This window comes from Uloborus diversus, chromosome 8 (assembly GCF_026930045.1).
Source record: "Uloborus diversus isolate 005 chromosome 8, Udiv.v.3.1, whole genome shotgun sequence".
Taxonomy (NCBI): domain Eukaryota; kingdom Metazoa; phylum Arthropoda; class Arachnida; order Araneae; family Uloboridae; genus Uloborus; species Uloborus diversus.
In genome coordinates, this window is record NC_072738.1 from 50,612,841 (window position 1) to 50,638,165 (window position 25,325).

General features: G+C 32.1%; 1 protein-coding gene across 1 annotated transcript in view; it reads left to right on the forward strand.

Moving 5' to 3' along the window:
• The first annotated feature begins 1,489 nt into the window (after positions 1 to 1,489).
• LOC129228359 (E3 ubiquitin-protein ligase arkadia-C-like) overlaps positions 1,490 to 25,325 on the forward strand; it is a 40,429-nt gene continuing 16,593 nt past the window's right edge. Inside the window, exons 1-9 of the mRNA XM_054863038.1 lie at positions 1,490 to 1,544; positions 6,909 to 7,442; positions 9,129 to 9,291; positions 12,809 to 13,012; positions 13,162 to 13,336; positions 15,813 to 15,903; positions 22,439 to 22,656; positions 23,596 to 23,660; positions 24,676 to 25,023. Coding sequence (XP_054719013.1) covers positions 1,490 to 1,544; positions 6,909 to 7,442; positions 9,129 to 9,291; positions 12,809 to 13,012; positions 13,162 to 13,336; positions 15,813 to 15,903; positions 22,439 to 22,656; positions 23,596 to 23,660; positions 24,676 to 25,023 — 1,853 coding nt within the window. The remainder of the gene's footprint in view (positions 1,545 to 6,908; positions 7,443 to 9,128; positions 9,292 to 12,808; positions 13,013 to 13,161; positions 13,337 to 15,812; positions 15,904 to 22,438; positions 22,657 to 23,595; positions 23,661 to 24,675; positions 25,024 to 25,325) is intronic.

A 25,325-nucleotide genomic window follows, 5' to 3' on the forward strand; every position in this document is an offset into this window, starting at 1 on the left:
TTTAATTTCTATTGTTACTGTGTGTAGGTTTTGATATTATTCTAAGCAACTGTCAGGTTTGTTTTGAAATTGATACATCATCGGAAGAACTGTGGCGTCTCGATGGGGAAAGCTTGGCGTCAAAATGATTTGTTTTCATGATTGCGTGCTGTTGCAGTACTTGTTTGACACTATTGCAATTTCTGTAGCTATTTATACATATGCCTTTAATTATTTTCTTACTCGATTATTCTCTTCTATTGCGATTCTTATCAAAAATTAATTTCGAGTTGATGACTTCGATACGTCAATGCATGTACCTACAGTTTCTTTTTCTTGCTGAATGCTTCGTGCAGATTTATTAGTTGTATGACAGATACCTAGTTTTTTGATTATTCCATGATAAAAATAAAGTTTAATAGCTAGAAAAATAGGATCGTCTGACATTTATCCCCAAGGGGGAAAATGTACGTAAGATTTCATTAATTTTTTTTAATGCCCTCTACATGTTTGTTATTTCAAGAATTATTTTGCTTGCTTTTCAATCAGATCTTCTTTTGCAGTTGATTTTTATGGTATTTATTTTGTTGAAATGCGAATTTGTTTAGAATTATATAGATCGTTTGTTCTCAAAGTCATGTACCATGCATTTAAAAATTTTAATGATATGCATGCTCTTTAATGCTTAGTGTCTTTGGATATTCATTTTGCAGTGTTCTTTTTCCCCATTGTGACAAGTATTCAATATTATTGCTCCGTTAAAAGTTAAGCTTAAATTAATTACGTTTAGGCTATAATTTCTGGAAATAGTCTGTTTTGTTCTTTAATGAAACACTCCGAGACCTACATTTTAGAAAATGAATACTGAAATTTTTAAAAATATTTAATTAAATGACATTTTGAACTATCTGGATCAACTGTAAATTCTTATCTCTGCAACATTGAAGAACATTTATTTCACTGAGCAATGCTTGTCACTTTGATATTTTTTTGTAAACATTAGTGTGTGTGACCTTTTAATTTCTTCATCACATACACTTTTCAGCACTGAATTTGAACTGCTCTTAACAACTTTTTGGCAATATTTTTTCACCTTTTATGTATTTTTTAAATTAATTTTTGTCAAAACCTTTGAATTAATTAATTTAGTTCATTTTCTGTGGAGTGTACTTTTTTTTATAGTGTTTATTTTATTTACTTGGGTCCACAGTCTTTTAATGAAATCTTTTGTGGAAAATATTTTTTTACCTTCAAAAGTATTTAGATTTTGGGAAATTTATGTAGTAAGTCTTAATTTTATTCAAAAAACATGTAATTCTTTTGCTTTGCAAGGAAGATAGAATTTAAAATCCTTCTTTAATGTGATTATAATTTACCAAAAACTAGAATCTTTACTTTGCATAGTGAAAAATTATTTTATTGCATTTTAGTTATGCTGGAAGTTTTTTTCTTTGATATTGATTCAGAATTTAGTCTTCTAGAAGATTGATTTAAAATTTATCACTTCACGATGAAACATCATGTTCATAGATTGGAACTTGAGATTAATCGATTGGCAACTGAACGTATGGTTCTTATGATGATGTATTGAACTTCCACTCTATAAATTTCTGTTTAGTGTTGTCTTGCCAGGTATAAGATGCGAATTCATTCATCAGTGTTTATCCCAAATAACTTGGTTTCATAAATAATTGCTAAGGTAAGTGCAATATCTTGCACTTATTCTAGTTTCATGGTTTGCTTAGCAACAGCATTTTCAAAGACAACCTGATGAATAATATTTTTCATTTAAAAGCTTTAAATTAAGTTAGAATGATGTAAAACTATCAAAATTTAATATAAACGAAATTATGTTTGCAATGCTAAAAATATGACATTTTTAACGTAACAATTTACTGTTTTCTTCTGAAAAGTTGTGCATTTTATGGGAAATTTTGTTTTATTGGTAGCTTAAATATATTGTACTGTATTTTTAAAGGAAAAGTTAGCAATCACCATCATTAAGTTGGGAGGGGGGGGGGGGATAAAAAAAGTAGCAAATAAAAAATCCTCTGTCAGTCAGTTCGATTGCCACCTCAAAATATTGTTTATGGGTCATTTCATGGTATTTTGGACATTTATGTAGACTCCGTAACATGACTTTTTTTTACTGTAACTTTTTAACTAATTGTTTGATTAGCACATCATTTTATTTTGAGTTAGTCCTACCAACATCCAAACTCAAATCAAAATAATTTGCAAATCAAACAGTAATTTAAATAATTGTGGCAAAAAAAAGGGTCATGTTACGGACTACATTTTTCCAAAATACCATGAAATGACCCTTAATTAACTTAATGTGTACAAAAGGCATAAGTAATCATTCAAATCTTTTCTTTTCGAACTGAGATGCAGTTTTTAAAAAAGAACTCTAAAAATTAAAATACATTACTTACATTAATTAATGTATTTCAGATTATAGATTGTAACAAATGAAAAATTAAAAATACATTGTTTAGCATACTTAGTGAATAGCTAAACTCTAATGGGTACCCTATTTATAGAAAATAGGAATGTGAACATCCTTAAATTCTCACACACATTTCATACTTATAAAAAACCTTGACAACTGTTTGAAATAAAAAGCTTCATTTTCAAATGCTTGAAAACCAGTACTGCAGAGTTGGACTGATTTTGAGGTGAAGGAGTCCGAATTGGTAGTCAAAGGTTTAAAATTCCAAGAATCAGAGGTGGGCATTTTCGATCAAAGTTCGCAACTCTGCCAGATTTGCAGAGTCTGAGTATGACTGATTTTGCGGTAAAGGAGTTGGATCAAAGGCTCAAGATCCTTGAGTCTGTGTCAAAGCCGGCCATTTTCCCTCCTACTCCACAGCTTTGTTAAAAATCTTGATCAAAATATCTTTTGTTCTTGAGTTTTGTGAGTTATTCAAAATGGTACTTAAGAAATTTGTCAATTTTTTTTTTGCCATTGTTTTCAGAAGTTTTATTTGGCAGTTATAAATCTTCATTTTTATACTAGAAAAATATTGGATTATTTTGGGATTTTTTCAAAAAAATTTTAAACTGGCTTCAAACTTAGTGCTTTGAAAGAGTTGACTTGTTTCAGACTTCTGCTTAAACTGAATTTTTATTATTAATGACTCATTGAATAATTACCTTCTCTTTGGAACCTTGCCAACTTTGAGCTTGTTCTTCACTAAAAAAAAACAATTACAAATTGTATACAATGTTTTAAAATTTCAAGGTTTTTGCATCTTGTAAAATTTGTAAATATTTAAAAAGTTATTTTTTACAATATGCTGTTATGAAACTGCTTATTTTTTTTATCTTAACTGTTTACTTATATATTTTATGAGTTTTGGTTTAATTTAACAAATAATTTTCCACAGCAATCACTCTTGCATTCCATGAGTCTAAAAACAATGCATTAGTTGCCAAAAATCATGGCTTGCATGAAAGCGAACCAACGTTGGAAAAATATCTCATTATATGTTTCCAAAATTCAGTCACAACAAAACTGTGTAATCAATTTTGGAATTACTTCCTCGTTTTTAAAATTACTGAATGCATTACATTATTAGTCTTTAATTTATAAATGTTTTTTCATTGTTGTAGGTTTTGGGTCAAAATTAGCTGTTTGAAGCTGCTGATTGTAGTATTTTGTGAAAGTACCGATTTCAAAATACGATTTTTGTACCAAAAAACGGCAGTAAAATCAGCCTATGTTGGGCCCCAGAGATTGGCACAGTTGGCAGGGGTCCGCCCAGAGGAAATTGTGGTCCGTTAACGGAACGTTCACGAAATTCTGATCAACCGAAACGGACCCTTCACAAATTATTTATTGTAAAGGCAAATCTGAAAACTAAGTAACGTATGCCTATTTTGTGTACAAGGCAATAGTTTTCGGAAACTTTTTTGAAGATAACATTAGAGAAATCGAGGATCTGCTAATTTTTAAACTAGGATGTGCTAATTTTGTAGAAAAATGTCCACGCTCTTCTTTGGTGTTTGCAAATGCCATAAATTATTAACACTGCCAACTTTAGTGCTTATTGTTTGTTATAGTTTGCTTTTTTAAAAGAAATAACTTAAGTCAGTCGTTTTGTTTTTGCAATTTTGCTTGTTTGATTTATCATATGATTTCTTCAAATCAGTTATCAGTTTTATAATTATCGGTGGTTAGTTGTAAAGTTTTTAGCAACATGTTTTAACATTATTTTAGGACAACATTATATGGTTTTTAAATTTTTGATGCTAGCAGGGGTGATTGTGTTCCGATTATATTCCGGAATTGTCATATTTTTCCGTGTGTTAAAACCTGGTACATTGAAGAAGTCTGGTATTGTCTCAGATGCTTTTTTCTCCCCACCTCTGAATTTTGTTTTCTTTACTTCAAATTTTCAGCGAATATGTGGGTGATTATTAACAATGTTCATCATGTAGACCTGTTGAAATGCCAATCTAAAATTATTTTACTGTAATGAAATCTTTTATTATCCGTTTTTATACCTTCATTTTGAAAAAATGCGATTTCTCGGCCTCTGATACAAGAATCAAATTCTAATCATTTTTGTTGATTACTAAGCTTTGTTAGTAGGCAAATAAAGGACCTTTCTTTTAATTTTTATTAAAATCATAGCTCAAAATTTTCAAGCAAAATTCAGTGTGTTGTATGAAGGTTGAAAAGGCTGACTTGTTGGTTTAATTTTATGTTTGCTTCAACTCTGGGTCAATAGTTATTTTCAATTTGTTTATTGTAGACCTATAAAGTGCAATTCTAAAATATTTTTTTTTAAATAAATTCTTTTGTACAGATTCAATACTTTTCATTCCTTCTTTTAAAATAATGCAAACTTTTTGCATCCATTATGGGAATCTTATTTTTCTCGTTTTTGATATTTATTATGCTTTGTTAAGAAGCAAACACTTAAAATTCCTTTTTACTTTTTTAAATCACAAAATTGAAAAGCTTTAAACGCAATTCCATGCTCTTCCAGTTCATATATGAAAAAGTTAAATGCCGAACTGCTGCCTAAATTTTATTTTTGTTTCAATTATTTAAGTTTAAACGAGATATATAATGTCTCCAGTTAATGTTTCTAGTATGATATGAAAAATGCATCAGGGTTGCTCGTCTCCAGAACAGTGATACAACCCTGAAGAAAACTATCCCAAAAACACCCTCCTTAAAATACCAATGGTGCAGCGTGTGCCATGACTCCCCTCCCCCCAAATACTTTACTATGTGTACAAATTTTGAAATTTCAAATTATTTCATTCTCGAAATTATGTGATTTTTCACAAAAAAAAAAACCCACTAGTTATGAAAAATCCTGGACAGACCCCTGTTATGGGCTGTTTTTTCCATTGAGTTTAGTTTAGCTACTTGTAGCCATATCTTTACATTGTTTCTGATGATGATCTGTTTTTACAATGATGTACAATTCGAAATTATTTTAGGTAACAGGTTGACAACCACCGTGCCAGTAGCGAACTTTAGGGAGGGGAGGGGGGAGGGGCAGGCCACCCCCAAAAGGATGAATTAATTTAATTGACTTTTCTATTTTCTTTATTATTTTAATTGACTTTTCTATTTTCTTTATTATTTTAATTGACTTTTCTATAGCATTTTTTAAAATATAGTTATGCATAATGAACAGAAAATACACACAGAGTATTTTGAATAAAATAACTTTTGTTTATGAAAGAAGTTATCAGGGCCGGATTTAGGGGAGGGCAGGTGGGGCTACTGCCCTTGATCCTCCGCAACAAAGGCCCCCCCCCCCCCCCCACAATAAAATTTTTACAAAATATCCTAACTTACTGGTCAGCAAATTTTACGTTTTTTCTCCCCTATAAAATATAATAATAACAATATAAAAAAAATAAATAGCAGTAACTTCAGGATGTATATATTATTAAAGTGCTGATCGAAAATATATGATATATACATATATATCAAAATATTCGGATGTATGTCAAAGTATCGGATATTTTCAAAAATATGATGATCTTTTCGAACCCTGATTAGGGGCCTCCACGCTTCCAAATCTGGCCATGGAAGTAATACTGGAGTCAGAGGCAAGAATGGCTGAATACATTAAACATACTGGTTTTGATTTCAGGGTAACGTGATACAGCAATGCTTCCATTAATTCTTCTTCCATGGATCCAATAGTTAAATTTTTTAAAAAAATGCATTGAGAGTCATTTCGAGAGTCATTTGAAAAGTGTCATTTCAATCTTGGAAGCTATTTGCAAAATATGTAATAGATTTAAGCAATAAATAAATACCTTTGTGCCTGAAATCTGTTTATTTGTGTTAAACAACGTTGGATATTTTCTGTTATGTAATAGATTTCTTTTTCATCTTATAAAAATGCAAAATGAAAAATTATATGGTAGTTTATTGGCAAAACCATGATATTAATGGAAACAGCATGTAATATCAATATGTTATCTCAACTGTATCATGGCTTAAGATCAAATCAGCAACTGATTTGAAATTCATTCGGAAATAGTTTCTGAATTCTTCAATAAAACTTATGTTAGGAAGCTATGATTTTCTTAATCATATAACATTTTATAGTTAAAATATAAATTAATTTAAAAAAACTCATGGGCTAACTAAACCTTTTTTTCCCTGTAGATTATAAAAATAAAAAATAAGTGAAAAATGTATAAGTTGGGAGGAACTGAAGCTATCCTTATAATATTTAATGTACCAACTGAATAATCTACATGGGCTAGTGTCTCAGTGTTTCAATTTATCTTCTACCTAGTTTATTTCTCTAAGAATTATAGTTATTATTATTGTCATCTTATACGTGTTTATTGACTCATTAAATTAAAATAGTTTCAAATATATATATATATATATATATATATATTATCAATTATTTTTTGCATAATTTGATTTCAGAACTCAGGAATGAAGGCAACAAAAGTTGGAATTCACCCGGTGGAAATCAGCAAACCCAGCACTAGTGAGAAAATTTTTGACCCTACCATTCAACCTCCCCCCGCTAGAAAAAAAATTACTAGTGTCCAAGCATTGGAAGAAAATATACAAGCTGGTGTATGTGCTTTCTATGCAGAAAATTCCAATTTCTCCGATAGGGCTGTTCAATGTGAAATGAATAGTAGTGATTCCAACTTTCAAAATTCATCTGCAATGAGTGTTGCTCCCATGATTCAAGAAGATATTGCAATTAACCCTGAAGCTAACAATGGTAATGGTGCCATGGGCTTTGTAAATACTGAGAATGAGATCTATCTGTTTGAATCTCCAACACCAGATTTGATTGTAGATACTACAGATAGCGACAGTGACATTGATATTGTTAGCTTAAGAACAAATGCTCAGGCACAGGAGAATGCTTTAGTTCCGAATCACGATCACACTTATATTGATCTCTGGAATGCCAATGATAATGTTGAGATGGTTACTGAAGTCAGTAATGGTAAGTAATTAAGTTTTGTATTTTTATTGGATGGCTGCTGAATGGAAAAACTGGGAATTAACAGGGATTTTAAAGGATATATTACGATATTTAGGGTGAAATTGGGAAAAAAATTCTTGTAAGAGGAATCAATCATTAATTGTAGTTGTTGGCTGTTTTGTATCTTATTTTTGATGTTTTCTTGTTTAATATTCTAGTTTGGCAGTGATCATTATATTTATTCCCTAAAATCAAGAAAAGACTTGGTTTTGTCTGAAACGTTATTAGGAAATTTTGCCCAACTATTATTCCAGTGTTATCATTCAGTTGGCGAATTTATTTGACCTTTCTTTTCTGAGAAGAAATTTTGTATTTGTGTATTAGAAATTCTTAGAAAATCATAACTGGTCCTGTGGACCAGTAACAAAGAAAATATACTGATCCACCAACAGAATGACTGGTCCACTTAACATGAAATGTAGCTTAACATGGAGTGTGTTTCTATGTAAATTTTTAGTACAATAGACCTCTGGTTACAGTGCTTGATCTGCTGAGCCCCTCCTCTCCATTATTTCATGTAAATTTAAAACCAGTTTTTTTTCCATCTTATTTACTTTTCATAAAGTCTTCATTATGTAGCTAATTGGCTTTAATCTTAAATTCGTACATTAAAAAAATAAGTAAATATTTTTAATGAAGGGGGAAAAAAACCCCTTCAAAATTACAGATTAAAACTGCATTAAAAAGTGAAAAAATAATTTATTCTTTGAACACCGTTAATAGTGCTTTTAAACCTAGTTTTTGAAGTGGTGCAAAAACCATAGATGAAATCATTTGTTGTTATAATTCAACTGCGATTACAAATTCAAACAGACCCAGGTGCTTCAGTACCACTCGCATACACTATATTGATCACGGCATATTTGAGTAATAACAATAAAAATATTTCGTTCCTAACTTTGATTGGTTTTTCGGAAAACTATGCACAAAGTATAGTCAGAGCTGCCAACTGCTACAAAAAAAAAAAATCGTAGTTACTACAAATCACAGCTTTAAACTATGATGTTACGAAAGCGGGTTCAAAAAAGCTGTGCGTATAACGCTTGAACAAGCAGCGCATCTGTAGAAACGAATTTGCAAATACGTACAGATGGATCTCATCCACTATCCAACAACACATATCCATCTGCTGTTGAACTGAAGTGAAGACAAACGAAGAGAAGAAAAATGTTTACATCTTTCACGTACTGTTTGTTTTCTTTAGCCGAGACCTAGTGCCAATTTGCGCAAGCGTCAGATCCGCTCTGATTTAGTCAAAATAGATAGGGAAACCTGGAAGTAAAAGGTGCAAAAAAAACATGTTCAGCAGTTCTTCCAATGTAGCATTGAAAAAGACAGAGATAGCAAGGGCAAGCGGAAAGTGCCCATCCTTCAACCTATCGCCCCTTTTTGAAATGGAATCTGTCTTGAGTAGTAGTCTTTGTTTTCGAGAATGGACTGTAACTGTAACATCACTCTGTCAAGTATCATTGGTTTTGTTCTCTAAACTGTTGACTATTCATCACAGTTATTAATACTGCATTGCTAATTCTGCAGAAGTGGCCACGCCCCCCCCCCCCTCTTGAAAATAAGAATCTGTAATAGTCTATTTATTTAGATTTGTCTTTCATAGCTTTGACAATTCATTAGATCAATTTCTTTATTTAGAACCATCATCAAGTCAAAACAGTGAAAGATTCCAAGCCAAAAATTGCAATAATAAAGCAAAAGGCAGTAACTGGCCTGTTGCTCCTGATCTTCAGTTAGATTGTCTGTTCACTGATGATGATGATGACAGCAGCGTTGAAGTAGTTCGAGTGGAACATCAGAGGTAATGTCTTCTAATTCATCTAGATATCTCTCTAGAGCCCATACTCTCATTTTGTATAATTTTCAGTTGCTTGCGTAAGCCAATACTTGTGATTGTTTGCTGAATATATGATAAATGAATGATTTCAAGATTTTAAACGCAAAATTTTCACAGGGTGGCGACAGATCAGGGAAATCAGGGAAAAGTCAGGGAACTTTATTAATCAGGGAAAAGTCAGGGAAATATCAGGGAAATTTGAAAAAAATAACAAAATATCAGGAAAAATTGGTTTTATGAAGAAAAAAAATTTTTTTTTTTGCTTTACGAAATTAAGTACCCTAATTCCCTACGCATTTCCCGCCAATTATCTGTTTTTTTTTTAAAAAAAAGTAAAATTAATGAGGTGCGATTAAACGCTGCCGCATATTTGTGCATCTTTTTTCCTCAACGTCAAAGTATTGAATCTTACTTATTAACCCACAGGATGAACTTCCTAAGATTGCTTCTGTGTCTGTTAGGTTGTTTATTTTACCTAGCTTGAAATTTCCTTTTACGCTTCCAATGCTATGTAAAATAAACAACCATACAGGCAAAGAGGAAGCCTACATTAATGCCTTAGCTCCTTTGCCTTTATTCCATTGTCTCGAAGTAATTAGCATACTGTAATCACGATTTCAAGAAGAAATCTTTGATTTTCGAATTAATACTAGAAAAGCTTAAAAGTTTTTACTTCCTCGCGTTTTAAATTTAATTGCTAAAATTGAACTTTCAATAAAAAAAACTTTGTTTTTGCCGTTATACTATTTGTTGTCACCGCAGATTATAAAGGTTTTCTTTTCTTCAGACTTAAGTGATTCTTTAATTTTATAACCAAGTTGTATTCTTTTATATATTTTAAAATTATCTTCTTTTTCTTTTTTTTTTTTCTCTCATTTTCAAGTTCTTTCTTACGAAAGGAATCTAAGATTTTTTTTTCGTTACATACTGAAATCATTTGAAATAGAGTTAACTTGTGCACTTAAGTAAATATCTTTATTTTTTTATTGTTAAAATGCTGTATTTATTCATTAAAACCTATGTTCTTGATTAGAGAAAAGCTCCCTATGAATGGATGTCAAATGGTTTCATCTGTTTTGCATAAATATCTCAATTAGTTATATAAGAATAACTACATTACTTCTATTATTTCACTATTACTTGTTATTCTTGCAACAATTATTATACTGTTTGAAAAATGTTTTTAAGAGTAATTTTAATAGTTTCTTAAAATTCTTATGCTAAGTGGTTTCTGGAAGGAAAGTATTTTTTTTAAAATTTTCTATAATCTTTCCATGTAGAAAAATTGAATATGCTGTTTTGTAGGCTTTTTTCCCTAAAAAAATTGACTTGATATGTTTTTTTAACCATTTTATTTAAAAAGTAGCATCTTTTTATAATATATCTTTAGTTCAACAACTTTACACAACTTAAAACATTTAAAATACTGCATTTTATACAAACATACAATGGATTTCAAGTAGAGCAAAGAAAGAAAACCATTATCATTGGTAACGTAAATCAGGGAAATTTGGTGAACTTAATCAGGGAAAAGTCAGGGAACTTTTTTTCACAGTTCCTGTCGCCACCCTGTTTCAGCATTTTTCAGGAAGTTTTAAATGTTTCCAAATTTGCAAAACAGACAGTTAAAAAAACGGGTTTTGACAAAATAAGACAGATTTTTGTACACATCTAGATCAAGGCCATCGAGAGCCACAATGGCCCCTTATCAGTTTGGTCGGCAGGCCCATGTCTCCCCATAAAACTTATATTACTCTGATTCTGAGATGGACCCTTAGTTTCCTAGGATGACGTGGTCTTTTGTTGACCCTGATCTAGATAAGTGTAGTAAATGTACAATGGAACCTAGTATTGCATTCCACCAATTACACTCAGGTTGCGTTCGATGAACTCAACTGGTCGACCGGTGACTGGCCGTCTAGTAACCGCAGCGTTCTCCGTTTTAAGCTGTTGATTGGTTGATTGAAGTGCGTGATCATTAGCTGTCACGTGATCAACCAACGGGTAGCGACCGGTCGAGGTCGTCGAACGTAAGCTCAGTATGCCTTCCTTATACATGTAGTATCTACCTACATCTATTTTTTTTATGAGGTCGAAATACATTGGTTTGAAGTTCTTCATTTCATTGTTTTGCCTGCTTATGACTGCCAAAATTTGGAACTCTCAACTAAATTTTTTTGCTGTGTTGAGTATTGGTACTGAATCTCCATAGTAAACTTTTCTCATCTTCATGGGTGCAATTAATTCTTTAAAATTTTCACCAGTTTTTTTTCTTTCCTTTTTTCTTTCCTTTTACAAAAAGGAAATTTTTACTTCCTTTTACATTTATCCGCGAAAAAATTTTCACTCAAGAATCGACCTTAATTTCCATTTTACTCACCCCCAAATGAATGTTGAGTTTTCTTTCTGATTCGACCACACGTGGATAAGTGCCTAAGAACGTATAGACACACGAAATATCCATTTTGACGATTCACAAGTTAATTACTACAAGTTTTCTCTTGACGTCTGTATGTGCGGATGTATGTCGCATAACTCAAGAATGGTATGTCCTAGAAAGTTGAACTTTGATACTTAAGACTCCTAGTGGGGTCTAGTTGTGCATCTCCCCTTTTGGTTGCATTTATGTGTTTATAAAGGGATCTTTGCCCCTTTATAAACCCCTGCCCCTTGGGGGGGGGGGAATCATTGTTAATTTCGATGTAAACTCAAGTGGTGTTATAACTTGGTGGACACTTGGCGATATATCGCCAGTCTTTTGGTCCCCCAGTTTTTGCCAACTTGGCAACAAATTTGGCAATTTTTTTTAAATTTTAAAATCTGGTTTGAATTTGGAAACTGCTGGTGATATTTAGAGAGTAAACTATTGAATCACCGTAAAATTGCCAGTTATAGGAAAATGACATTAAATTGGAGTAAAAGGAAGTCATGTGATGCACACATCAGCTCGTTTTTTAAATTATTGTCAAGCTTCTTTTAAGAATTGTTAAATCTGTAATGTGTCTAACATAGTATTTCATCAAAGGTGTTACATCAAATAGATTAAATGTCTACAACTTTCATTGGCATGCTTAGCATATCTTGCTTTAGCATGCTGCAGCATTTTTTCAGTCATTGTAAGTGCTTTTAAGAAATACTTTACTTTCAAACTTTTATGCTATCATGTTAATATTTGCTTATTTAATAAAGTGTCTTTTATTAATCATGTGGGACTTTTGAAATGTATTTTTATGTTGTTGTCTGTGGGTTATACTAATAAAAAGTAATTAACAATTACTCATAAATTTGAATGTTCATTGAAGTGTGTTAGCTTATTTTGCTGTAAATGCTTTTTACAATAATGTAAATACAATATTGTTTCACATTAGCTTTTTTTTGATGCTTGAAACATTACCCATTTTTCACCTGGTTTAAAAAAATAAAATTATTGCTCATTGAAAATGCTATCAATATGTAAAATGTAAATTAAAAAAAATTACAGGTCGGTTACAAGGCCTGGCCGGTCAAGAGGAAACAGAAATGTTGCACAACCCAATTCTGCTACTACTGCTCGCAACACTCGTAGTCTTAATATCAAATTGGAAAGGCCTATTCTAGTTGATTTAACTCAATCTGATGATGATACTCAGGCTACTTCTACAACAGCAACCAGAACACCAGTTTCAACAACAAATACTGGAGTAAGGTGTGTTGAAAATGCTCAATATATACATATATTTTTTTTTTATTAATTGTAGTCTTAAAAAATTTAAATCAAATTAACTTAATTATCTCAGTTTAAAAGTTAAGCAATAAAAGATTACTTATTGCAAGAAAATGTTTATTCCAATATAGCTGTAATTTATTGAATGAACGTAATCCAAGTCCTCCATTCTTTTGGGATCCTTATCCTGAAAATAGGCAACCAGCGTATCCCATTCAAGTTCAGTTTTCCAGTTGTCGTTTCCATGGAGCGAATCAGCAGACTGTTCCTTTTCATGAGCCAGCTGATTCCGGAACAAGATCCATTGTAAGTCTCAAATTTTAAAATATTTTTGGACAGTGTTGTCTTAAGTGTTAAATATGCATTTCGCTGTCAATTCCAATGTAGAAAAACATCATTCAAAGCAATAAAGATTGCTAAAACATTGTTTGTCATGAAAGTTGAAAATGATGAAAATTACATATGAGGCAGTGAGAAGCAAAGGGACTTAAGTGGCAAAATTAAAAAATTTGAGGTAACCAGTAGAAATAGTAGGGGAACCTTTCCCTTGTCTTGGGGCAAGAGATAGTACTAGTAGCCCTGGTAGGTGCTGCTGCACAGCATGATTTAGAAAAAAAAATCAATGAAAGCCTACTTAGGTTGTTATCTTTAAACATGTTTTATAAAAACTTGAAAATATCCACTTACATCCCTTTGCTTCTCACTGCCTCATATTGCCTTATACAGAGGCGTGCACCGAAATTTTGGGGCCCCTCACAAATGACTTTTACCGGCCCCCTCGATATTGTTTACCCATACATCCCTAAATATATATTTTACCCCTAATTTTAAAAATCTGGGGCCCCCATGCATGCGCCTGGCCTTATATTCATCTATATTCTTGTTGACCACTTTTTCATATTTATATGTTAAAAGCTTATTTCTTGTTGTATTCTTTTTTAAAGTCTTTTTAAAAGATAGTTTTTAAAGAAATATGTATTTAAGTAAAGAAATAATGTGTTCTGTATAAATTTGTTGCATCTTAGTTTTAAATAGTGTTTCGCATAAACAACAAAATAAAAACATCTTATTGATTTTTTAAATTCTTTTTTTTTTCTTTGAAACAATTCCAAAATTCCTTGTATTAACTGTATTATCCAGTTGCATAGCCAAGGGATTGGATAGGTGGTCATAACCTTACATGGGCGCCCATATGCAAAGTTGAAAGGGGGTGCTCAAATATTTTCCCTGTGGTTTAGCTGGATATTTTCCACGTGGAAACCAATTTCGGGGCAGATTAGAGTCATTGAAACTTGACATTTTTAATAACTTATTCATTAATAACTGGAGAAGAAATGTTTTTACATTTTTGCAAAGAAAAAAGTACTTAAAGTAAGGAAGTTCTAATTTCAAAGGGGGAGGCCTCGAGTCCCCCTTGCCTCCCTATATGGGCATCCTTGTAACCTTATACTAACCATCTGTCACGTGTTAGTGTAGACTCCGTTCCACCTTATAAGTACCAAAGCAAACTGGCTTGATTATCAACTTGGTAAAACCTGGACAAGTTTTTTCTGTGCTAGGTAACTGCCAATCCTACCAACAACATCATAGATGTGGCTGCAGGTTTGGTAAATTTTTGATGCATACAGTTTTTGACATGATTAAATTGTCGATTAACCATGATTTAAACTGTCGTATTAAAACTGTCATAAACCTTGAAACAGCATAACCAGTGTTAACAACATCTGAAGTATTGGATATTTACTAGGTGGTTGTAAATTCAGGAATATGATCAAATATTAATGTAACTTTTCTTGGAATAACAAAGCCTACGTGGAAAAAAATCCCATTAGTTAATAAAAAAAAGCTAATTTTGATAAAAATGCCTTTGAATGTTTGGACATATTCTTCTCCGTATCACCTATTTTCAAATAAATATTTCAGCTGACTGATGGGGTTTTGTACAAAAGATTAACTTCTTGAAAAGAGTGCTTCAGCAAACTCTAGATGGCATCATTATTTCGTTTCCTTGAGAAAACTGACTGACAGGATTCTCCTCCCCCCCTTCCCTCGTACCCTTCAGAAGCATCTCTTCTATTTTTTCCTTCCATAACTAAAAAACTGGATTACCAATTTTCTAATTGCTAATTATTACTCATGTATTGTATCAGATAACTAGCCTTTTTTCTCCCTTGCATTAAGAACTAGTGTATTTAAAGTATAAAATTAAATAAAAATAGAAGAAAAGTTCAAAATTTAGAAATTCTAAATGATCAATGTTTTAATTTTTGGAAATATCTACTCTCATTGTTGTAATGTATCTAATTAACTGGAAGGTAGAATTTTGAAATCAAATTTTGTGCTTTAGACACAGGTTTTTTTAAATGTTTGAAAAATAGGTTTTTGACAGTTTAATACAGGTTTTGGCGCTTGTCACGTCCAAAACCAGTTTTCAACATCTAAATGGCAATCCAGTGTGACTATTTGTAAGGCTTTCAATTTCTTGAATTTCTATCTTTTTTTTTCTATAAAGCTTGTTTAAAGCTGTATAGAAAGGAAGACAGAAGAAAGTAAATCTCTCATCTTTGACGAAGGGCTCAAAGATAAGAGATTTACTTGAAATCATTTCAAAAAATTTCCTGTAATGCAGCTCAATGGAAATTTTTGCCGATTTTTGTTGCTTGTGCAGTGACCAATTTAAAAAGCTTGTTTATGATTAAAATGTATAAAAGAGAAATGCATGAACAATGCTTCCCTGTATTTGAAAAGATGATTTTAATATTTTTCAAATTTTCTTTTTTAGGGCACTGGTCCAGTACCTGATCCTTGCCTTGCATTTGGTAGTTGTTTACCCCGAGCTCGATGTATCCATTCTCACCCTACAATTTATCCTAGTAAATAATTATTTTTTTTGTTTTTCAATTTCTAAACTGTGGTTTTGATGTACAGTAAACTCCCAATTATCTGCAGAATAGTGTAGCACAGTAATCGCGGAAAGGCGAGTTCACAGATAATCTGCAAAATATGTAAAACCGACACTAGTGTATGCCATGGCTTAAAAAGATCAATAACACTCGTATGCATTTAACTATAGCTGAAACGATAACAACGTATATAAAAGCTAAGAACTGATCCATTTATATTCCAAATGAATTACATGCCTACTTGAGCAAATTGTACAGATTAACTGAAACAGATCAAGTTAGGTTACAAAAAAATGCATAGGGGAGAGGAGGGGTGAATTTTTTTGCACACGACTGATGGTGCGGTCACTCGTTTGACGTTATACTAATGTAGATCTATAAGTCTGTTAAGTAGCGTAGATCTAATAATCAGGTTTCCACTTCTCAGGTTTTTGTGACCATGGAAGGTTTGATTTCATTGGAAGGGAGTGAAAAGAAATAAATAGGAATGTCTAAAAATAGATTTTGCACTTATTGAGATAAAATGTGTGCATTTATCTAATTTCAGTTAATCATCGTTGAAAAAAAAAATTTTTAAGTCAGAAAGGTCGCGAATAAACTGCCCAAGGATAATCTGCCCCAAAGATAATCAAGAGTTTACTGCATTCATACATGCATTTGAGGTTAGTCCAAATCAAATTTAGAATTAAAAAAAAAAAAAGATTCATGTGTCCCACTAGATTAAAAAAAAAAAAAAGATTTTAAAATAGTGTTTCTTAGCAGTTTTGCAAAACATAGTATCAAGTGTTTTCCTTTTTAATGCAAAAAATTATCTGTAAATGTAATTTCATAAGTTCAGGACTAGCTGCAAATCTTCTGCAGCTGGGCTGATTTCTGTGTTTTGTAACATTTTGAAAATTGCCTTCCCTCCTTTTTTTATAGTAATAATCTTGTATAAATCACAGTATTTGAAAATCACAATATTTGAACTCACAGGGCTGCCACTGTCGACTAAAAAAGCAACTAAAGGTTGAATTTTGAAGTAATGGTGACTATAAGGGATTATTTTACCAAAATTATAGGCATAAATGTCTGTTTTGAAATCAACTGTAAAGAATGGCTACTGTTTTAGTGAAAAAAGACTAAAATCTTTTTTTTCTTCTTTTCCTAGGAAAAATAAAATTAATAGCTTATGAGGCCCAGGACTTTAAAAAAATAAGAATCACAAATGTTTTGCCATGTTTTTTTTTTTTTTGTTTTTTTGTTGAAAATAGGCTTTTTAAAGGTTAAGAACTGAAAGATAATAAACATATTCATGAACAAAAATGTGTGATGTTCATTTTTTTTTCAGCTTTTGTGATCGCAATTTTTGTAAAAAGTTTAGTATATCTGCTACATTGTTTTTTGTTATATGTTTTTATTCTGAATGAATGTCAGTAAACTTTTACTTTTTAATTTCTTGTTAGGTTATTTTTTGATAGAAAGTGCTAATTTCCAGTGCTTTTCCCAGTGTTTGCAATGCTTTTTATGGAGTCAGTCATTAATGAACGGTCAGACAATATGAAATTGTGCTAGAATGTGTCAGTATTTTTTTTTTTAGAGTTTATCTTTACTAATAGTATAAAGAGAGAGGGCAGATTTTTGTGTGTTTATATGTTTGAGGTAATCTCCGGAACCACTGCACCTATTTGGAAAATTCTTTCACTATATGAAAGGTGCTTTCTTACCGAGTAAGTAACACAGGCTATAATTCGAAAAAAATCCGATAATTCTTTTTTTTATTCAAGTTTAGGCCGAAATTTCACCAAAATTGTCAATTATTTTCTATTAAAGGGGTGAAAAAATACTTGCACATATTAATATTGTATATCGTTAAAAAGGGTAGAATTTTCTGTGTTGTTGCCAAAGAAAAAACATCCGCTTCACTCGCAAAAAGGCTGGGTTCTAGTAGAGTGGTCGCTTGGCACGTTAGGCGCTGAACAGTTCAGTCTAGAATTATTGTTTTAAGGCAACCGTTAATGTAATTTATTGTTTTGGCGATTTGTTTTGAAAGAAAAAAACTTTTGATTTGTTTTTATCCGAGTGAAATGTACGACATTTTCTTCTTTTTTTTGACGATGATTTTTTAATGTTCCACTGGATGTTTTTTTTTAGACGGATGGATTATGATAGCGTGGTTGCTGGGCAAATTTGGCGATAAACAATAGAGCTGTGGAATTATTTTTACATTTGAAAGATATTATTTGATGTCTTTTTTTGTTTTTTTGGCGAAATATTTTAAATTGCAGTAAAAACTGCTTCGCTCGCTAAATAGAGTTTTAAGGCAACTGTAAATCTAATTTAATGATTTGACGAAAAGTTTTAAATTCCAAAGAAACTTAAAAAGTTTTTTTTTTGAAAAGGTGCGTACGCATTTTATACAAAGAGAAACGATCATTTCACATCAGAGGAGGAGGAGGCGTCAGTATTTTTTATTCAACGGACTTCCTTAAATTTTTAGCACAGGCATCGCTGTGCGGGTACTGCTAGTTTAAAATGATTCGACTTAAGTCTGGAAACTCTTTCAGTTCCCCCCCCCCCAATTATGGGAACATTTTTGGATTGTTACCCCCTCTTGTATAAGTTCATTCCCCTGGTTTAGGTGGCCCCCACTATTTGCGTATCATGCAGCCAAGTTATGAATATTAATCGAAGTATCATCGCATTGTTATGCTATAAATACAATTTAAAAAAATATTAGGAGACTATTTTAGAAACGACTCTTTTCATCTGGCAACTACAGTCAACGTTCTATAGAACGACCTCCTATTACTGCGACCCTTCCGTTATAGCGACCGTACATGCAGTCCCATTTCCCGTTCCAATGATGCAATGTTATTTTACCGTCCATTTGATTGTCCAAACTGAACCGTTCCTTCCAATATAACGTATAAAACTAAGTTTCAATTTTTGTATTTTCTTCTGGACTAACTATTCTAAAACTAATACTTGAACGTTTTATGTTTCTAAAGGTAAAATATTTCCATTGAAAAGAATTATCTGTTGGTGTAGGGTCAAAGAATTGATGAACACCGCACACAAATGGTAGACATCACAAAGTATATTTTTTGAAAAAGCCAAAGAAATGAAAGCTTCTACAATAATTGCAGCATAAAATCTTTAAAAAGAGAAAGAAACTAACAAAAATTTTTACAAGTTATTTTGCTAGTTTCTTGATTTTGCTTAAAAACAATGCATAATTATGAGAAATTATTCATGCATTTTAAAAAATGAGTGAATAATATGCAATACGTTATAACAACCTCTCATTACAGCGACCTATTTTGTTTTGACGACAGGGGTTGTTATAATGAGCGTCGACTGTATTTTGGAGACATTTCATATTACAGGCTACTAATACAGCTATTTTTTGTAGCAAAACTCAGTTGCAGCCCTGAACTTATTATTTATTGCTAAATGTAAAGAAACTGCCATTTTCAATTGCAGAATATTTGATTTGGTTTGATAAGTTTTTTCTACCTTTATTTTACTTTTCAAAATATATTTGGAAATGCTCGGATAGTGGCTCTCAGAGGCACAACACTTGGAAGCAGTGGCGCACACAGGAATTTTGTAAGGGGAGGGTCCAAGGTCAAAAGCCTTATTCTCTTATCATACCCCAATATACCGTCAAATATATTGGCTTGATTTTATCGATTCCCGAGAATGAAAAACAGTAAAAAATAAACTCTTGAAATTGAATTAGCATTGTTAAATGAAATATACTTAAATAAATAACCAGGGAGCAAAATAATTTATGCTTTTACTTTTCTTATAATTAAAAAATGGATTCAAGTTCAGAGAATCTCATTTTATTCTGTAACTAGCTGTACCCGACGCGTGTTGCTACGCCAAAAAAAAAATCATTATACTGATTTTCATGACAATCGGTTGAACGGGGCAGAAGTTGTTACTCTGCAGTGCCACCTGGTGGCGAGTGGCTTCAATGAGCATATTATGCACCTTCTCCGTGGAAAAATACATATATATAGCAATTTTCATAATAATCGGTCCAGGTATCAAGTGAAGCCGTGACTATTCTCAAATTTTGTACTCACGCAGTTTGCAAGATCAATCAATCGCTAAAAATATCAAATAGAAAAAGTTTTAAATCCCCCTGTTGCATGAAAAGCCATAAAACAATAAAGAAAGAATTTATTTGTTCAAACTCAAGAAAAATGGCAACAGCTTACTTCTTATCAATGAGATCTTTCACGCGAATTAATTTCTGCAGCCGATAATTTTATTCGTATTTATCCAATGGATTGTGACTTAAATTGGAATAAAAAAGGAACTATCGATCGAATTTTTTTCCAACTGGTCTATAAACATTCCCAGTACCAAAAATAACAAACGGTGAAAGTTTCAGCCAAATCTGCCGAGTAGTTTTTGAGTTCATGGATGATATACAGACAAACATTTATTTATATATATATAGATTACAAAACTAAAAACATGGTTATGTAGTGTATTCATTTATAATTACCATTCTGCTTCTTACAAGCAATTCGTTATAGAAAAAGTGCACAACATTTAAAAAAATCTTTAAACATGAGGATTTTATTATTTCATTTATAACAACTGAAAGTATTGTTACCTTTGTATGAAATTATTGTACGTACAAAATACATAGAATCATAATCAATCGGTAAAAAAGCAAAACCTATGGGAGGGGTCCGGACCCCCTGGACCCCTCCCTTGTGTGCGCCACTGCTTGGAAGCACTGTTATGCAATTTGAGCTCAGCTGCATGTACATCTTTTGTGCTTAGCATGACTGCACAAAATTATATTTATTACAGTTTTTTTTTGGTCCACATATTAAGGTTGGGCGATGCATTGCAAAAAACCGGTGTACATCCTACATTGTTAAACTAGTTGAGAACTTTTCTCTAAACTGATGCATCAATGCCTCCCGGCTATAAATCCAATCCCCGATGTACAGACATGGGTCTACAATTGTTGCCATTTTAATCTCTTAATTGTTTCAAAATGCTAGTGGAAGCAGGGGCGTCCCGATGGGAGGCCATGAAAGTTCACTGTAACCTACAAGTTTGTAGTTGACAATTTTTTCTGATGATTTCGTAAATTTAGAGACTACATGGTGAAATTGTTTATTTTTTAATTTTTTAAAAAATAATGATGTTTAATGTCTCTTCTCATCAAATGCATGTTTTTGTTCAGGCTTGTATTTTATCATTCGGTTAAATTCAGAGTATCATTCGGCAAATTAAAAAAATCTCTCCCTCTCAAACATTTAAATTCAGGGCATCTCTGTGTGGAAGTATAAGTGAACAAATACCTTCGCTTTTCCGAAAGCTTTGCAGGGAATGCAATTTTTTTTAAAGCTTTTAACAGAAAGTATGTTATTGAACAAAATTCATCATATAATCATTCACCAAAACAAAAAAAGGCAGTGCTTAAACCGCAACCTGGCAACAAAGGTTGCATACATAAATTTTGATACTTCGAGTTACCCCTTTTTAAAGGCAAGAAAATGAGATTGCTTCCATAAGCTCACATCTTTTTACATTGAAAAAAATGGTTCACTGTAATGTCAAAATGCATATCTGTAATATTTGTTACCAGGTTTTAAGCTGAGTTCAAAAGATCTTTAGCAAAAACACTAAAATGAAAAAAAAAAAAATGCTTTAGCAAAATGCACAAATGAAAATTAGCAAATGGAAAAGTAAATTCAAAGTTCAGCCGTGACATCTTTAAAGAAATAAATATGCTGAAGCTATTTTTATTTATTTACTATTGAGAAAACACAAGTTTTTTTTTTAAAGTGAACCAGTCCACTCCTCTAATACATGCTGTACTGAGAGGATATAATGCTCATTGAGACTAATAGTTGTTGAATTTTATAGTGATTTTAACACCTTAGCTAAGATTTATAGTAAAATTAAGTTGAATATCACCATGCTAGCTTCCTCTCTGGGATCATGTATCATTAATTTATTTAGTTTTTTACCTTAACAAAAAAGCAAAAATGGCTTGCTTTATTTTCGTACTTTGAATAATATTTTCGCATTTCGCGAAACATGTGACCGTAGGAAAAACCCTGTTTGTTGCAATCTTGCACTTTCAACACTAGTTTTTTTATTCTTCTTTTGACTATTTCTTTCTGGTGCTGGAATGTGTTGGTAGTATTTATATTTTTTCATCTTGAATATATTTTGCAAAATTCAATCAAGCAGTTCTTCAAAAAGAAATATATATACATTATGGTTCATCACAACATCATGATGTAAGGTTGGCGATGCATCAAGATGTAGAAATTCCTACATCGCCCAACCCTATGACATATTATTTACCAAAACGTTCAATGACCAGTTTTCCAGATAAAATAAATGTTCTTGATAGCCGTTAATGAGTCTTCGGCATCCCATTTACTTTGTAATAATATTTACTCTCAGGTTTAAATTTTCGTATTCCTTAAAATTTTTCTGTAATTTGTACTTTTTGAAAAATGTTTCATATTTTTAGATTCCGCAGGTCCTCATTACAGTATACACCCTATGCCTACTACTGTGCAACATCCAGCTCCACATCATCCAGCCTTAAGCAACCCTGCCCCGCCTTATAACCAACTTTTCAATTCCGTCGCTGTTTCTACCCCATCAAGTCATCATGATCCATCAGCAATACATCCTCATACTCCGAGTTTGGTCAGAATGAATCCCACACATTCTCGGATCTGGCAGGCAAGTGTTCAACATTTATACAATGCTCTCAATAGTTCACTGAGTGAAACACTATCAGATGCCAACAAATATGGAGTGCACGTATTCACTGCAGCAAGGCCGATGAGAGGCCATGCCAGCCTAGTCAGAAACTAGGGGCCCGTCCCTTGAAAAGGCCCGGTTTGGAATCGGAGCAGATATATTAAACAAGTTTATGGGGGAAGGGGGAAAAACAAAATTTTTAATGGAAAATTAAGTACTTTGACTAAGTGCTTTTTTTGAAAGTAATAATGATTTTTCACTGATGAAAAAGAACCATTTATAAGAATAACATCAAAAACAATCTCAAATTTTATGCATTATGTTAAACGTTGGTTCCCTACCTTTCACACCCGAAGACCACATGCCGTATTAAGATAAATCTTGCAGACCAAAATGCATCTAACATTAAAATATATGTTCTTTTTTTTTTATTACTTAGGCATACTGAAAGAGTAAGAAGATTAGAAGTTAAGAATTACTGTTATCATTACTACATGTTTGTTTTATATATACAAAGTTTCTAATTATGAACTGTTTGGCTCAACAAAGTTGCAACAATCATTCTCAATGCAGAATGAAGGTTACAGATTGTTTTGGAAAATTCCAAAGCCTAGTTTGATTGTAATAACAGGTCACATCAGCTTGCAGGCCTCATATAGCTAGCAGGCTGTAGGTTGTTCACCTCTAATGTAAAATGAGAGGGCTTGTTGGACCTAATTCGTCAGTCTATCAGCAATGTCATATTCATTTATTGTCATGAAATAATAGTAATTACTAATAATAAAATGGTTAAGGCATCTTAGATTGTGTTTCATCAAAAGTTTCTTCTTTCAAAAAAATATTTTAAGTGTGTAAAACAATGCAATAACTTGTGTGTTGTAAATTGCTCTTAAATAATCATTTTATTTCTTTTTTTAGACCCAGCAAAGAATGCAAGAAGTAAACCGAAGAAGATATTATCAACATAGTGTATTAATGCAAAGGTATAAAAATTAAATTTATTTATTGCTTTTAAGTATTCTTTAGTGCAGTCAAGTTCAATCTGTCTAAGAACTGTCGATGATATGTTCAGTTTATTTTTAATAAGTTTTACAGGAAAAAAAAAACTTTTCATGCTGTCCAAAGTTTTTTTTTTCCCTTTTAGAAACATTTGGTATATGATTTCGTTTTTGATTTTGTTTTTTAATTATCAGTATTATTTAATTATCAATTGATAAAAATTATTTGCATTGAGCTAAAGTTGAAATAAACTAATCTTCTCTTTCACATTTTATGTTTAAATTTCTATTAAACTAAGATATTGGTACAGAGAATTGTCTTTACAGTGGCCTTCAATGAAAGTGTAGATTGAGCTGGTTCGGATGTACACCAGTTTTTTTGCAACGCATTTTTACCAGATTAAGTTTGATTTCCTCTAAGTTACTTTGAGGCTAAATAGTATCGATCAAAATCAGTTAAGTTATAGATGTAGGGGGGGGGGGAGGGACAATTTAAGAAAACCGTGGATTGTGCTGGTTTTGATACTAAACATCTAGTGTGTATTATATGTCACTTAAAAAAATACTCTAGGCTCTGCCTAATGTGCAAACTGCAGAACTACTGTTTTATTTTTTATTGAAAATTCAAATTCGTAGGGTTTTTTGTTGCGTTTTGTATTTTCAAGAATTGCCAATTGTGGCTCAGATGCGTTTGTAAGCTTATCTTCATAAATTTGAAAATTATATTTTTTTTACTGTTTTCTTAAAACTGCTTATTATTATGTTGCATGAAAGGCAAATAAAAAACCCGCAATTCATAACATTAACTAATGGAGTGATCACTAAAAGTGATGTTTTCAGCCTGAAAATAGTTGAAGTGAACGAGATTGCTTCATGATGAAAACAACATTGTAGCATCACAAAATTGTATGTATTTGGGGGGTAGATGTATTTTGGGGTTGCATTTAAAAAAAAGGATTAAAAAACTATCTTAATTACAATCAGCTACTATATTCCACAGACAACAAGAGCTGACTCTTCAGCTTATGGAAAGCCAAGCACATGCCACACCTGCTCCAGCGTTTTATCTCTGTCCAGATCCAGCTCCTAGTATAACTGCAACTGCCACTGCTGCTCCAGTTACTACTAGCCAACCAACTGCACATCTTATGCATACTTCCCTGCTGGTCCCTCCGACTAATCCTAGCACCAATCCTACCGGACCTTCTGGCTTAAGTGTGCTGCCTTCTGCACTACCACCAACACCACCAAATCTGCCTACCTCAGTGCCCAGCCAATCTGTTTCTTGTGCTGCAGATCCTGCTGATATTGCTATGCATGCTGAGGCACTAGTAACAGGAACAAATATGTGAGTATAACATTTTGTAGTTCTTTGAATTTTGTGTAATTTGTTTTCTCTTTAATCTTAAATACTAGAAGTAAAAGGGCTGTAAGTTTGATTGTGTGTGTGTGTCTGTGGCATCATAGCTCCTCAATGGATGAACCAATTTCTATGATTTGATTTTGTTCAAAAGAGACTTGATTAAAATTATTCATAGCTAGATTTCATCTTTGTAGGACTTTAACTACTGAAAATATTAATTAAAAACTGCACAAAATAGTGTTTTGTTGCAATTTTGGTTGTGATATTTTGCTTGTGAATTTAAAATA